We start from the raw sequence: 13,241 nt of genomic DNA on the forward strand, positions 1-13,241 counted from the left end.
AGGGAGTAGGGATTCAGAGAGTGAGTGTAGGTCAAAGGGTTTAAGATTTCTGCTGAGGTGTGCAAGTTTGTGGAGTGGGGATTGTGGCCCTGGAGAGGACAGGGTAGAGAATGTAAGATGAGGTTCCGAGTGTGGCCATCTTTGTGAGTGGCTGCGGAAGACCATTGAGCAAGGCCGAAGGAGGAGGTGAGGGATAGAAGCTTAGAGGCAGCTGAGAGGGAAGTGACAATGGGGATGTTGAAGTCGCCCATGATGATAGTGGGGTTGTCAGCGGAAAGGAAGTGAAGTAGCCAGGTGGTGAAGTGGTCAAAGAAGGTGGTGGCAGGTTCAGGGGGACTGTAGATGACATCCAGTTGGAGGTTGGAGGGGGAGTAGATGCGCACACAGTGCACCTCAAAAGAGGGGAGGGTAGCTGAGGGTGGCAGTGGGATTTGGGTGAAGGAGCAGTTATCTGACAGGAGAAAATTTACTCCTCCACCATGCTTGCCAATGGGGCGGGGGGGGGTGAGAAAGATGGAATCCACTGTATGAAAGTGCAGATGGAAAGGCCATGTCAGAGGGGGTGAGCCAAGTTTCGGTGATGCCGAGGAAGGAAAGTTTGTTAGCAATGAAAAGATCATGGATGTAGGAAAGTTTGTTGCAGACGGAGCGAGCGTTCCATAAAACTCTGTGTTAATAGGAAGCCTTAATAGGAAGCTTTGTCCAGATTGCCTCCATAACTAAGCTTTGTCGAGATTGCCCCCATAGCTAAGCTTTGTCCAGATTGCCCCATAACTAAGATTTTTCTAGATTGCCCCCATAACTAAACTTTGTTCAGATTGCCCCCATAACTAAGCTTTGTCCAGATTGCCCCCATAACTAAGCTTTGTCCAGCTTGCCCCCATAACTAAGCTTTGTCCAGATTGCCCCCATAACTAAGCTTTGTCCAGATTGCCTCATAACTAAACTTTGTTCAGATTGTTCCATAACTAAGCTTTGTCCAGATTGCCCCCATAACTAAGCTTTGTCCACATTGCCCCCATAACTAAGCTTTGTCCAGATTGCCCCATAACTAAGCTTTGTTCAGATTGTTCCATAACTAAGCTTTGTCCACATTGCCCCCATAACTAAGCTTTGTCCACATTGCCCCCATAACTAAGCTTTGTCCACATTGCCCCCTTAACTAAACTTTGTTCAGATTGCCTTCATAACTAAGCTTTGTCCACATTGCCCCCATAACTAAGCTTTGTCCACATTGCCCCCTTAACTAAACTTTGTTCAGATTGCCCCATAACTAAGCTTTGTCCACATTGCCCCCATAACTAAGCTTTGTCCACATTGCCCCCTTAACTAAACTTTGTTCAGATTGCCTTCATAGCTAAGCTTTGTCCACATTGCCCCCATAACTAAGCTTTGTCCACATTGCCCCCATAACTAAGCGTTGTTCAAATTGCCCCATAACTAAACTTTGTTCAGATTGCCCCCATAACCTAGCTTTGTCCACATTGCCACTATAACTAGTGCCTTTTCACACTTTAGTGCTAGATGAGGTGGGGTGGTTGTAAACTGGAGTGGGGTAAACGTTATGAAACAAAGGTGATGAGAAACAACACAATTAATGGTGCCTTTCTCTCTGGTCACATTGACCCCATTCCCAGTGGTTTCTCAGGCTCTAGTTCCTATATGTCCACTTCTTTTTAAGAGATGGGGGCAGCAAGAGACCCCAGAGCAGTTACCATGTCAGGATTGCTTATGTTATAGCTATAGATTAGTTAGAACCAACTTTATGCCCCTTTATGGGACACATGGGGCATTTTTATGCTAAGAACAATTTTTTTGCCCATAAAAACAATTTTTTTGGTAACCTAATGTGTTGTAATCAGCGTATTCTCCGGCATGTAGACTTGACATTGAGCCCAGTACTTCTTTGTAACCACAGCTCACAATGCGGGTGGTCAGATTATCTAAAAAATAACTGAAGGTATCATCATGTGATAATAACATAGTGCTTTATATACATCGATATAGGATTGTGTGAGACTTCCCTCGTTATTATGTATCAGTCCCCCAGTTACAATAGTAACTGATCTCTGTGATTAATTCTCCATGTAAGAGAAACATCCGCGTAATCCTCTGGTGGCCACAAATCACTCCCCAATAATGACCAGGATTTTAATTATTAAGGCAGCGTGGTCCAAGTCCCGTACAAGCCGAGCTGCATGTCAGAAGCTTAATAACTTTGTGACCCGCACCCTTTTCTGTGTGCTAATACTGACAAGGCTCTACAAAAGGAAAAAATGGGGGCGCAATAGTGCTGTTACCCAGGCAAACAATAATGTATAAAAGCTGTAATGCGCTTACCTTGCAGGGTTGTGACATGCACAACTCATGTATTAGACGTTTAGGAGGGCTGCCGGAGACCCCAAACCTTGGAGGTTCGAAACGCAACAAAGAGATTTAAAGGTGTCGGTAGGTCCACGCTCCTCCGATTGTAAAGATGATACAGAATCCAGTTCTTATATTGTGGATTTATTCTTAACAACGCTAAAATTTGATTTTAGCTTTGTTAAGAATAAATCCACAATATAAGAACTGGATGTTGGATTGTTGTAATACTGACAAGGCAGAACATGTAGGGACCCTATAGGGTGGGACTACAGCTCATATCTGACCTCCTGTAAATCTACACAAACTTAGTAATAGGGAAAAAAGGATTAAGCGGACCGTATTCTCTACCAGGGATGGTGAAGGTGGGGTAATGAAGCTTCAGGCATTCCTGTCCTGGGATGAAGGAGGTCAGTGGCATAACACAAGAACGAGGGCTATGCCATTGTGATATTGGTATTGGCACACACAGGCTTCTCCTTTTGATGCTGTTGCCTCATGATGTACTGATACACAGTGTACAAATAACCCCATCATACAGCTCTTCACAATGTCCAGACCCCTAGGATTGGCTCTGTATATTATTGCTATAATACTGCATTCATATATATATATATGGACACAAGATGAAATAGAAGCTGCAGAGCGGAATCAAACGTTTCTTTTTTGTGTTTTTTTTATTTTGCCGCACTGTTGTAGAGATATTAGCAATCAAAAGATTTGGGTCCTGAGTTAACTTTAATTAAGTCCAAGTGGATGTTAACATATATCTTTTTTTTAACTGGGAGCATTTATTTCTTCTCCCCGAATGATGCTGACCAATCATAAGCAAGTAGCAACACACAACCGAAAATGAACACACCCCCACCGTAACTTAGAGAAGGTTTCTCAGTTTGTGAGATGTAAGGATACAGCTCTAATCTCCTGGTCTAACCTTCTGCATGATTAGAAAGTGCAGCTGAGTTTAGCTGTGTCAGATTACAAACCCTTCTATCTCCTCTCCTGCTCTCATAGCACTGTCATCTTGTAATCCCTCTTTAGAGCTGGGTGTCATTAAATCTCACTCAGGAGTAGCTTGTTCACTACAAAGAGATTACAAGTTGCCCTTATCACAACAGACATAAGTGTTACTCATCTACAGGCAGTGTAGGGGGAGGGGTAGTATAGCAGAACTGACAGTGCTAGGAGAGGAGGAGAGCTGATAGAAGGGTTTGTAATGTAACACAGCTAAACTCACCTGTGCTGCCCCTTTCCCCACAAGGACCTCATCTGAAAGGTGATACATCGGTGCTCTACTGCCAGTACTTTCTAATCATGCAGGAGGTTAGTCCAGGAGATCAGAGCTGTATCCTTACATCTCATACACTGAGGAACCTAAGCTATTGTCGGGGCATGTACTTTTTCTACTGTGTTGCTTGCCTGCTTATGATTGGGCAATTCATACAGGAAGAAGAAGTGAAAAATTTCATAACACCCGCTTGGACTTAATAAAAGTTAACTCATTAGTTGCCAAATACTTTTATTGCTAATATCGCCGCAACGGAAAGGCTGAATAAAAAATAAAAAAGCCTATTTTGGCAACCTTTATTACATCGTGTAATATTAAATTGTATTATTATATTATATAATATTAATCGTTTAACCTCTGCAGCCTTCATTACATCGTGTGTCCAGTTCAATATGGAAAATTTAGTGAACGGTCCTTTCTAAACTCAATATTAACACAATATGCTGTGAGCTCCCCCTAGTGGTGGCTGCAGGCAGCATGTATAATATTAACGATAAGTCTGTGCAGGGGATTTGGTGCTCTGTATCAGAATCAGTTCCTATGTCGACCTGCTCTAAAAAAAAAAAATGACTTGTGAGGATATATTGTAAAATGAAAAACCATAAAAATTCTTCTGGTCGGGAAAGATCAAACTCCAGCGTGAGACAACTAGTAATAATCCTGTGTGGGAGGCAGAAGCTGCCGCTGTCATCTGTGATTGGGAATGGGATGAATCAGCGAGCAGTAATTTAGCGGTTCGGGGGCTGTTAGTCCTAAGACTCGGATTCACGGGTCCCAGCAGCCTTTTACTTCACTCTTCTATTTCTTTGCCTTCATTTCCATAGTCATAAACCGGATCGTGTCCTGCTTAATATCACGTTCTGCCACCTATTAGATGCAATGTAATGGGAGCACAGTGCCTTGCAAAAGTATTCAACCCCTATCATATCGCCTACATCATGGGACCATATTTATTTGCAAGTTGGAATAAAGTTTTTTTTAAAAAAAAAAATAAGCAGAATTATAGATATTTATGAAGATTGTATTAAAATCTATCTGATCGTTGTATCGGTTTATCTATCGCCTATGTACCTTATTATTCCTCCATTTATTGGCTCTATCTCATATCTACTATTAACTATCTACCTCCTGGTGATCAATATCTAATATCTATCTCATCTCTGCATCTATCCTGTATTAGTGAAGCTATCCCCTATACTTCGCATCGGTTCACAAGTTACTTCTGACTTTCTTATTGCTACTTTTCTTTTCTGCATTTAGTGACCGGTTGTTTTTCTCACACTCAGACTCCATCGCAGCAGAGCAACATCCTAGACAATGGGCAAGAAGATATATCCATCAGTCAGTGGAATCCGTATCCGCTGGGACGAAGAGACGTACCCCCCGAAACGGTCACTAAGAAGGTACATGAATGACGAGTATATGCAACCTTGTATCTGTGCGCCCATCCCATGGCCAGGACCGAGGCACTGATGTATTGGAAGACCCTATAATAAGAAGCAAAACTGAAAGACCCCTTTAATTCACCAAAAACAAATCACAAACTCGTAAATCATTTCACCGGATGGCGGACAGATTGCAACATGATCTGCATAGCAACGAAAACCCATTTTTTCTATCTTCTGGTGCTTTGTGCAGAGTTTCCTCCATGTTGTGTTTCTCTTTCTTATTTATTCTGGCTCTGCGTGAGCCGTGACCAATCTAATTACAGGTGGCACATGAGTGCATCGCCCCATGTAATGCACTGACGGCATGAGGTCCGTACTGTAACGCTGCTGCTGAGAGCCAACAGCGGGCATCCGAATTAATAGCTTCACTCAGACCCTCAGGGTGCAGCCCCCGTACAATACAAAGTCTTCTAATTCACCGCAGATTGTGTTCAGGCTGAAATACATCCAGCCCCCGGTCTATTCAAAGGCATCACACAAAAAAAAGCATCAACTAATGCTTATAGTATAAAGGGGGATTCGCCTTCCTGGATGTTTTTGGGGTCATAATCCAATATTTTGGGGTCTGAGTACATATGGCGCCTCCATTGTTGCAGCGTGGTCAGTTGTGTTACTGTTTTTACCAAAAAGTGACACTGTAAAGAAAGCATAAAAAATATTCCCCGTTATGATCTGACGACCAGTGCACCAGCTTTACAAATAAGTTCTAATGTTAAAGTGGGGGGTCTACCCAAATAGTTGGGTCCATTTAGGTGGGATGACATTACAATTAAAATCCAAACCGGTGCCACCTTCACCAACCACAGGGCGGCCACTTGTTTTAGAGGATGCTTAAAATAACCTAGTGATAATTGTAACTCCTTTTGGAGACCCCTATCATAAGAATGGGAGGTCCCAAAGTCCCCTGTGTGAATGCAGCGATAGGGGTATACAGCCTATGAGTGCTGGTTGCACATACTCAATTCTTCTCCCCTCACAAAGGGACTTTGAGAACCCCATTCTTCTTGGTAGTGAGCATGTGTGGCCATCTGGCTAAAGGAGCGCTGGTCGCACATGCTCATTATCGCTCCGTAAGTAGGGAGCTTTGAAAGCACCGTTCTTGGAGATGGTGGGGCTCTCGGCAGCCGATCTTGCAGGGATCATTCATTTATCATCAATTCTGTGTATAATTCTTGTGTTCGAGACAGCCCCTTTATGGGTGACCACTGACCAGCACTCCGACTCCAGACCTACCCGAAACATTGAGCCAATACTCCAATGAACCCCAAGTGCCTCAACTTTCCGACTCGGCTAGGAACTCTCTTTTGCTTTTTTTCCCACCGCTTGTCCTCTTGATATTAGGATGGGGATGGGGTTTCATGCCTCATTGCATGTTTTGTGGATGGAAGTAGGACTTCGCACCCCTAATTAAAATCCTCTTCTTTGTTGTTACCAATTTTTTGGAGGATACCCTGAAAAAATAAGAGGCCTCCTCCAGTTTCAGAGGTAGCTCTGGAAGTAACGCAACATTGTGATGGGTGAAAAAATCAAAACTCTCTTGGTAACTTTGGGTCAGGTCTTTCTTGAGTGTTTCCTGGGGGCCGATCTTGGACCAGTTAGTTTTGCAGGTAGCGTAGCCTCTTCCTTTCATAGATAGGGATCTTCCATAGTTGATAGATGTCTGCAGGGGGTGGATGGCGGTCTGGTGTCATACACACGAGAGGTCCTCCTCTAGCGGAACGTGTGAGATGTACTGTAACAATTGCTTCTTTTCAGCTTCCTGAAGCTTTGCCTAACGGGTTACATTACCCACAGGCAGGTAGCCATATCCAGACGCTGATGGGATCGCAGAGCCTGCAGCACCGGTCCAGGGAGCAGCCGCATTATGACGGTGGCATGAACAAAGTGACCATTCAGCAGTACCAATCTCCGCTGCCCATCCAGATCCCAGCTGCACAAAGAGGCCCTCAGTCTGGACGCTGCTTGATACAAACAAAAGGGCAGAGGAGTATGGATGGATATCCCGAGCAGGTGGGAAAACTTCTTGCATCTGTTTAATTATCAATATTACTTTATTATTGCGGAGTGTTATGGACATACCAATACCAAAGATGAGTACAAAGATGGTACAGCTGGGGACCTGTACTAGCCCCTCCACTGCCATTACAGTTCATAGCGCCACCCAATTGGGGCTCGGGTCACATAGAAAGACTGAGCCAACTACCTCTGACTAACCGCTTAGATGCCTATTGACTATTGCAGCTAAAGGGTTAACTGGCCAGGATCACCATTATCTCCAATCTCCTCTGTAGTAGCCTAGCTTTGTATAACAGCCAGCTCCCGCTGCGTACGGGGCACGTTCAGCTTCTGAATTCTATGCAGTTCCTTGCATTTATATAGTATTGTTGCAGTTGTAACAACCTATCTAATATATCAACAAAAGAAGAAATACGGAGTGCTATGCAGTTTAATTCAAGTTTTATTATACATAATACATCACAAAATACATTTATACATAAATAAGTTAAAAAGGACAACCAATTTTCACCCCAGTACTGTGCACGAAGAGCACACAATGAACAGTCGCAGTGGACAATGATTGGTAATCATCGCCTAACCGTAATGTATCATAGTCAAAAAATCTCAATAGATATAAGATCACTTGAAATGTCACAAGACATTGAACTATTATTAGTTTGCATAAAGTAACGAAGTTCTACCTTTAAAGAAGAGATGGTGCATAACTACCTAATTCAAGAGCCTGATACAAACTCCCTGTTGAAAAAGCTACTGTGAAACGCGCGTCGGCGTCGGGATTGCTCCCTCTCCTGTGTGACTTTGACTCACACAATATGGGTAAACATCTTAACTAATGTGGCATTTCTATATATAGAGCTAATATATCACAATAAAATTGGAACGGAGGTCACATCCTCTGATATATATGAATCTTATATTTGTACAAACAATCTTTTTATCAGGCTCTTGAATTAAGTAGCTATGCACCATCTCCTCTTTAAAGGTAGAACTTTGTTACTCTATGTAAACAAATGTCTTGTGACATTTCAAGTGATCTTATATCTATGGAGATTTTTTGACTATGGTACATTACGGTTAGGGGATGGTTACCAATCATTGTCCACTGCGACTGTTCATTGTGTGCTCTTCGTGCACAGTACTGGGGTAAAAATTGGTTGTCCTTTTTAACTTATTTATGTATAAATGTATTTTGTGATGTATTATGTATAATAAAACTTAAAAATTGTGATTAAATTATATAACACTCCGTATTTTTTCTTTTGTTGATATATGCTATAGGAGTTTACAATCACTACTAATCTATAATTTAATAGAAATACTTTATGGAGGATCATAGGTTTTTCCAGATAAAAACAAGCTCCAAATTATTTTCCTGTGGGTATATTATTAACCTATTTATTATATTGGCTTTTTTTTTCCCCAATAAATGTGTTATTTTTGTGCAAAGGTAGTAAAACATAAAAACACATAGAATAAAGTTTACATGTTATTTATACCACATATGGAATGACGCAAATTTTAAAAGTTTAAAACTATGGCAGAATTGCTGTTTTTTTTCTTTCATTCCCACCTGAAAAAAAGTTAATAAAAGTTAATTAACAAGTTATTGGAAGCCCAAAAATGCTGCAATTAAAATTACAACTCATCCTGCAAAAAAAAAAAAAACAACTACGTCAAAGAGAGAATAAAAAGTTTTCTGTCTCTGTATGCCGCGATGTAAAAAAACAGAAACGATTCCTGCGGAGCTAAACCCCAAAATAGGCAAGTGGTTAAAGGACGACAGACATGTAACTACACATAGGCTCAGTGTGCATTTTAGTTTTTTTTTTTCCCTTTTTGCGGATTTTCCTTCTGTTTTTCCTTCACGTTTTCCCTCTCGGGGTGCTGTTGTTCTAGATTATATACAGTATATATATATATATATATATATATATATATGATGTCACATTATGTCTTTATCTAATATAAGGGGCAGATGCTGCGAGCTGAGCAGTGTAATCACACACTTTATCAAAGCCATAAATCAGCCGTCCAGGGCAAAGACACTGAACCCAGTTAAGACTCAGGCGATCCGCTTTATTACGTCCTGATAAAATTATAGGAAATGCCATAAAATTGACAGTTTTCTCTTGATCTATGCTTTCATATCTTTTTAATTCCACCGCAAAAATCGGTAAGGCACCAACCTTAAAAAAAAGTATTTTGTATCATATTTGGACATAATTCGTATATTGTGTTAGTGTATCATTTTTTTTGTGGAACAGATGTTCCTGTACAACATTCACTTAGACCAAAGTTACATTTTTGGCTGATAGTCTTAAAGTGAATGTCCACTCACAAAACAGATTGAATGAATTTCTCATTATATCGTTTTCCCACCGATGCTTTATTTTGCTGATACGGCGCCTTCAATTCCCTGCGATTACATCATTTTAAAAGATAACATTCTAACTGCGTGCAGCGGCCACTAGGGGGAGCTCTCTGCATACTGATTATACATTAGACTCAATAATAGTACAGTGAGTCCCCCCTAGTGGTGGTTACAGGTAGCTAATGTGTTATCTTTTAAAATTATGTCTATGCAGAGAGTTTGGAGCTCTAACTCTAACCCCCATAAAGATATACTGACCCTCTTAGAGACGCATCCATCTGTCATTTTGTTTTTTGTTTTCTACTTTTTTTTTCTTTCGCTTTTTAATTGCCATAACCTTTTTATTTTATGGACGATCGAGTTGTATGACAACTGTTGCACATACAGTCATGGCCGAAAGTGTTGGCACCCTTGAAATTATTCTACAAAAGTATTTCTCCCAGAAAATTATTACAATTCCACATGTTTTGTTATGCACACGTTTATTTCCTTTGTGTTTATTGCAACAACACAAAAAAACTGAGAAAAAAAGGCAAATTGGACATAATTTCACACAAAGCCCCCAAAGATGGGCAGGGCAAAATTATTGGCACCTTTCCAAGATTGTGGGTAAACAACTTTGTTTCAAGCATGTGATGCTCGTTCACACTCACCTGTGGCAAGTAACAGGTGTGGGCAATATGAAAATCACACCTGAAACCAGATAAAAAGGGGAGAAGTTGACTCAATCTTTGCATTGTTTGTCTGTGTGTGTCACACTAAGCATGGAGAACAGAAAGAGGAGAAGAGAACTGTCTGAGGACTTGAGAACCAAAATTGTTATAAAAAAGCTAGACTGCAGTTTGCCAAAATGTATGTGAGCAAGCCAAAATCCTTCTCGGAAAGCGTCTTGTGGACAGATGAGACCAAGATAGAGTTTTTTGGTAAAGCACATCATTCTACTGTTTACCAAAAACAGAATGAGGCCTACAAAAAAAAGTACCTACAGACAAATTTGTCTGGCTTATTTTTGGGGTTTTGTGTGAAATTATGTCCAATTTGCCTTTTTTTCTGTTTTTTTTCTGTTGTACCAATACACACAAAGGAAATAAACATGTGTAACTGCAATAATTTTCTGGGACAAATACTTCATTTTCTGGAACAATATCAAGGGTGTCAACACATTCAGGCATGACTGTATGTGGCTGATGTTGTCATTTCATCAGCTCAGCATGCTGGCCCTAAAATCAACGCGATGATCAAAAGTTGGGATGCATTTTAAGTAGAAGATTCTAGCTTCCCACAGCCACCACTAGGGGGAGCCTTAGAGCCTGGTGAAAACAGAGCTCCATCTGTTCTCTTTATGGCTGAGATTTGAAGCTATGTAAGAATTTCACAAACCTTTTACAACCAGCGAGAAGATTTGTGGTGAGATCAGGTGCTATGTGCCATGTGTCCTACTCTGCTTACCTGATGACTGTCTTCCTCCATCTCTCCCCAGTACTGTGTGAGAATTGAGAAGAACCCCGGCCTCGGCTTCAGTATCAGCGGTGGATTAAGTGGACAAGGAAACCCGTTCAAACCGTCTGATAAAGTGAGTGGGTGGGGGGGGGGCATCACTGTATCACCACCACAGTTATTCATTTTATTCATAGACCAGCACACTTAAGAGGGTAATCCTGGCGCCATTGAAAGGATCCTGCTATTTTAAGTGCAGGTAAAGGGAGCAGAGAGTTTCCCGAACTTAAGGAAAGTACCTTAAACTCCAACGTGCACCTCTGAGGTTTGCCCCCTTCACTGCCACCTTTCCATGTTGGAGACATCCATGCTTGGTGTGACCCTAGCACCAATGTAGGTGGAGAACCTGCACATGTTCACTAATAAACATGACATCCACATAGTAGTCACATTGACTTCTTCTTCAGGATTCCCATTAGCCTCGTTAAGGGGGCATAGCCATTTGATAGGTTATAGAGCATAGGTCATCGATATCAGACACCCGGCACCTCCACGATCAGCTGCTATAAGCTCCGGATACAACTGATGTAAATGCTTCAAATGGAGCTACAAACCGCAGCTCTTCTACGTGTAGTGGCCACCGCTCAGTGCTGCAGCCGAGCTCTTAGGCTATGTTCACACATGTTGGGTTTTTCAGCGTCACAAATCTGTAGCAAAAACCTAATCTCTGGCAGGTTTTGCTTCGTTTTTTTGATGCGTTTTTTTCAGCGTTTTCTTTTTTTCACTGTCCTTCTGTCTCTATTTATGCATGTACATAAAGTTCTGTGAAAATAATAACCCTATTTTGCCATCAAAAACGCTGAGGCAATTTTTGGTGCGTTTTTGATGTGTGTTTTTTTTCCCACCACCCATTACTTCCTATGGGTGAAAAAAACGCTGAAAGAAGTGACATGCTCCACTTTCCAAAAACCCAACCAAGGAGCAAAATACGCAACAACAAAAAAAAACAAGATGTGTGAACAGAGAATTCTGTTTTCTCATAGACTTTGCTGGTACTGCGAAACGCAGCTGAAAATTTGCATAAAAATCTGCAGCAAAAAAAACGCTGAAAAAAACCCAACATGTGTGAACATAGCCTTACTCTTTTGAGCAGGGACTGATCTGCTGTACCCGGCAGTAGCTGCTACAAATAAAACTGAGCTATGCTTTGAAAGTAACGTTCAATGTGTTTACATCTGGATAACGGGTGATCTGGCACCAGAGCTGTTGGCCAGGTGTACGGCCGGCTACTTAATCCTTGCAGGTCTCTGTCCTAAAAAAGAGGACAGGAAGGCCGTTTCCACGTACAGAACACGGTGTCCTGCAGTCTCCGGACAGTCTGCTCTTTTCTTAATGCCCTTTTTTGTTGACCATGGTATTATGGGATATATTAATCCGACCACATAGATTGGAAATACGAGCACCCCCTTCCTTAGATGGTGATTTGGCAAAACCAAAAGAGGCACAATTCTTTTTCAGGTTCTCGTTCCTTTGTGCTGCTGTGTTTTGTGCTGTTTTTGTTTTGTGTTTTTATGTTTTTTTGCGGTTGTTTTTAAATGAATCAATCAAGTCCACGGGTTTATAATTATTAATTCTATGTGAAGGAAGGTGGTAATGGGGTGGGGACACAATAATGCAACCAACCTGTAAAATCCAACATGACCCATTTAGTCTCCTTTCCCCTCGTGGCCCTTATAATGAATTTGCAGACAGCAATCTAAGGATTAAGGACAGGTGTACGGTTTTTATTCCCTCATTTTAGGGATTGGTGCCGGCTGTCAAACCATATAAATTAACTTTAAAAATTATTGTTTTTTGGATCGAGACTCCTTTTAGCAACCTTAGATTTTTTTTTTCCTTAGGGGTTAGTAATATTTTTGCATCCAAATTGTTATTATTCCAGTGCAGGAATAAAATACCAAGCAACATTGACCATATGCTTGATTATAAAAAAAAAAAAAATCTCTAAAATGTGACTACAGCTCCTCCACACATTTGTGTTTCCAAGGTTACAGACTACAAAGCAAACCAAGCGTAGTCAGATCCTACGGTCATGAATTATTGGGTCTCATCTGTTTCTTCTTCTACAGCCTGTAGGTTATCAAGAAAAGTGGAATAACCCAGGCCTGCTGGATCAGACTACACAGGGATCGTTTGTAGTCTGTTACCATGGAGACACATAGGTGACTACACAAAACTGTAGGGTATTTTAAAGCAAGACCATGTGCAAAAATACCTATCTTTTATGTTGGATGCACTGTAGTGCTACTAAAAG

The 13,241-nt window shown here is 41.3% G+C and overlaps 1 protein-coding gene across 8 annotated transcripts in view; it reads left to right on the plus strand.

Moving 5' to 3' along the window:
• LRRC7 (leucine rich repeat containing 7) overlaps positions 1 to 13,241 on the plus strand; it is a 447,011-nt gene that overhangs the window by 418,793 nt on the left and 14,977 nt on the right. For 6 of the 8 annotated variants that reach the window (XM_073643876.1, XM_073643878.1, XM_073643879.1 and 3 more), the window contains 3 exons: positions 4,939 to 5,055; positions 6,856 to 7,110; positions 10,971 to 11,063. In XM_073643876.1, coding sequence (XP_073499977.1) covers positions 4,939 to 5,055; positions 6,856 to 7,110; positions 10,971 to 11,063 — 465 coding nt within the window. The remainder of the gene's footprint in view (positions 1 to 4,938; positions 5,056 to 6,855; positions 7,111 to 10,970; positions 11,064 to 13,241) is intronic. The other 2 variants (XM_073643877.1, XM_073643883.1) reach the window with 1 other exon arrangement.

The sequence above is a fragment of the Phyllobates terribilis genome, unplaced genomic scaffold (genome assembly GCF_046119375.1).
Source record: "Phyllobates terribilis strain yellow unplaced genomic scaffold, ASM4611937v1 Scaffold_8__6_contigs__length_399053987, whole genome shotgun sequence".
Classification (NCBI taxonomy): domain Eukaryota; kingdom Metazoa; phylum Chordata; class Amphibia; order Anura; family Dendrobatidae; genus Phyllobates; species Phyllobates terribilis.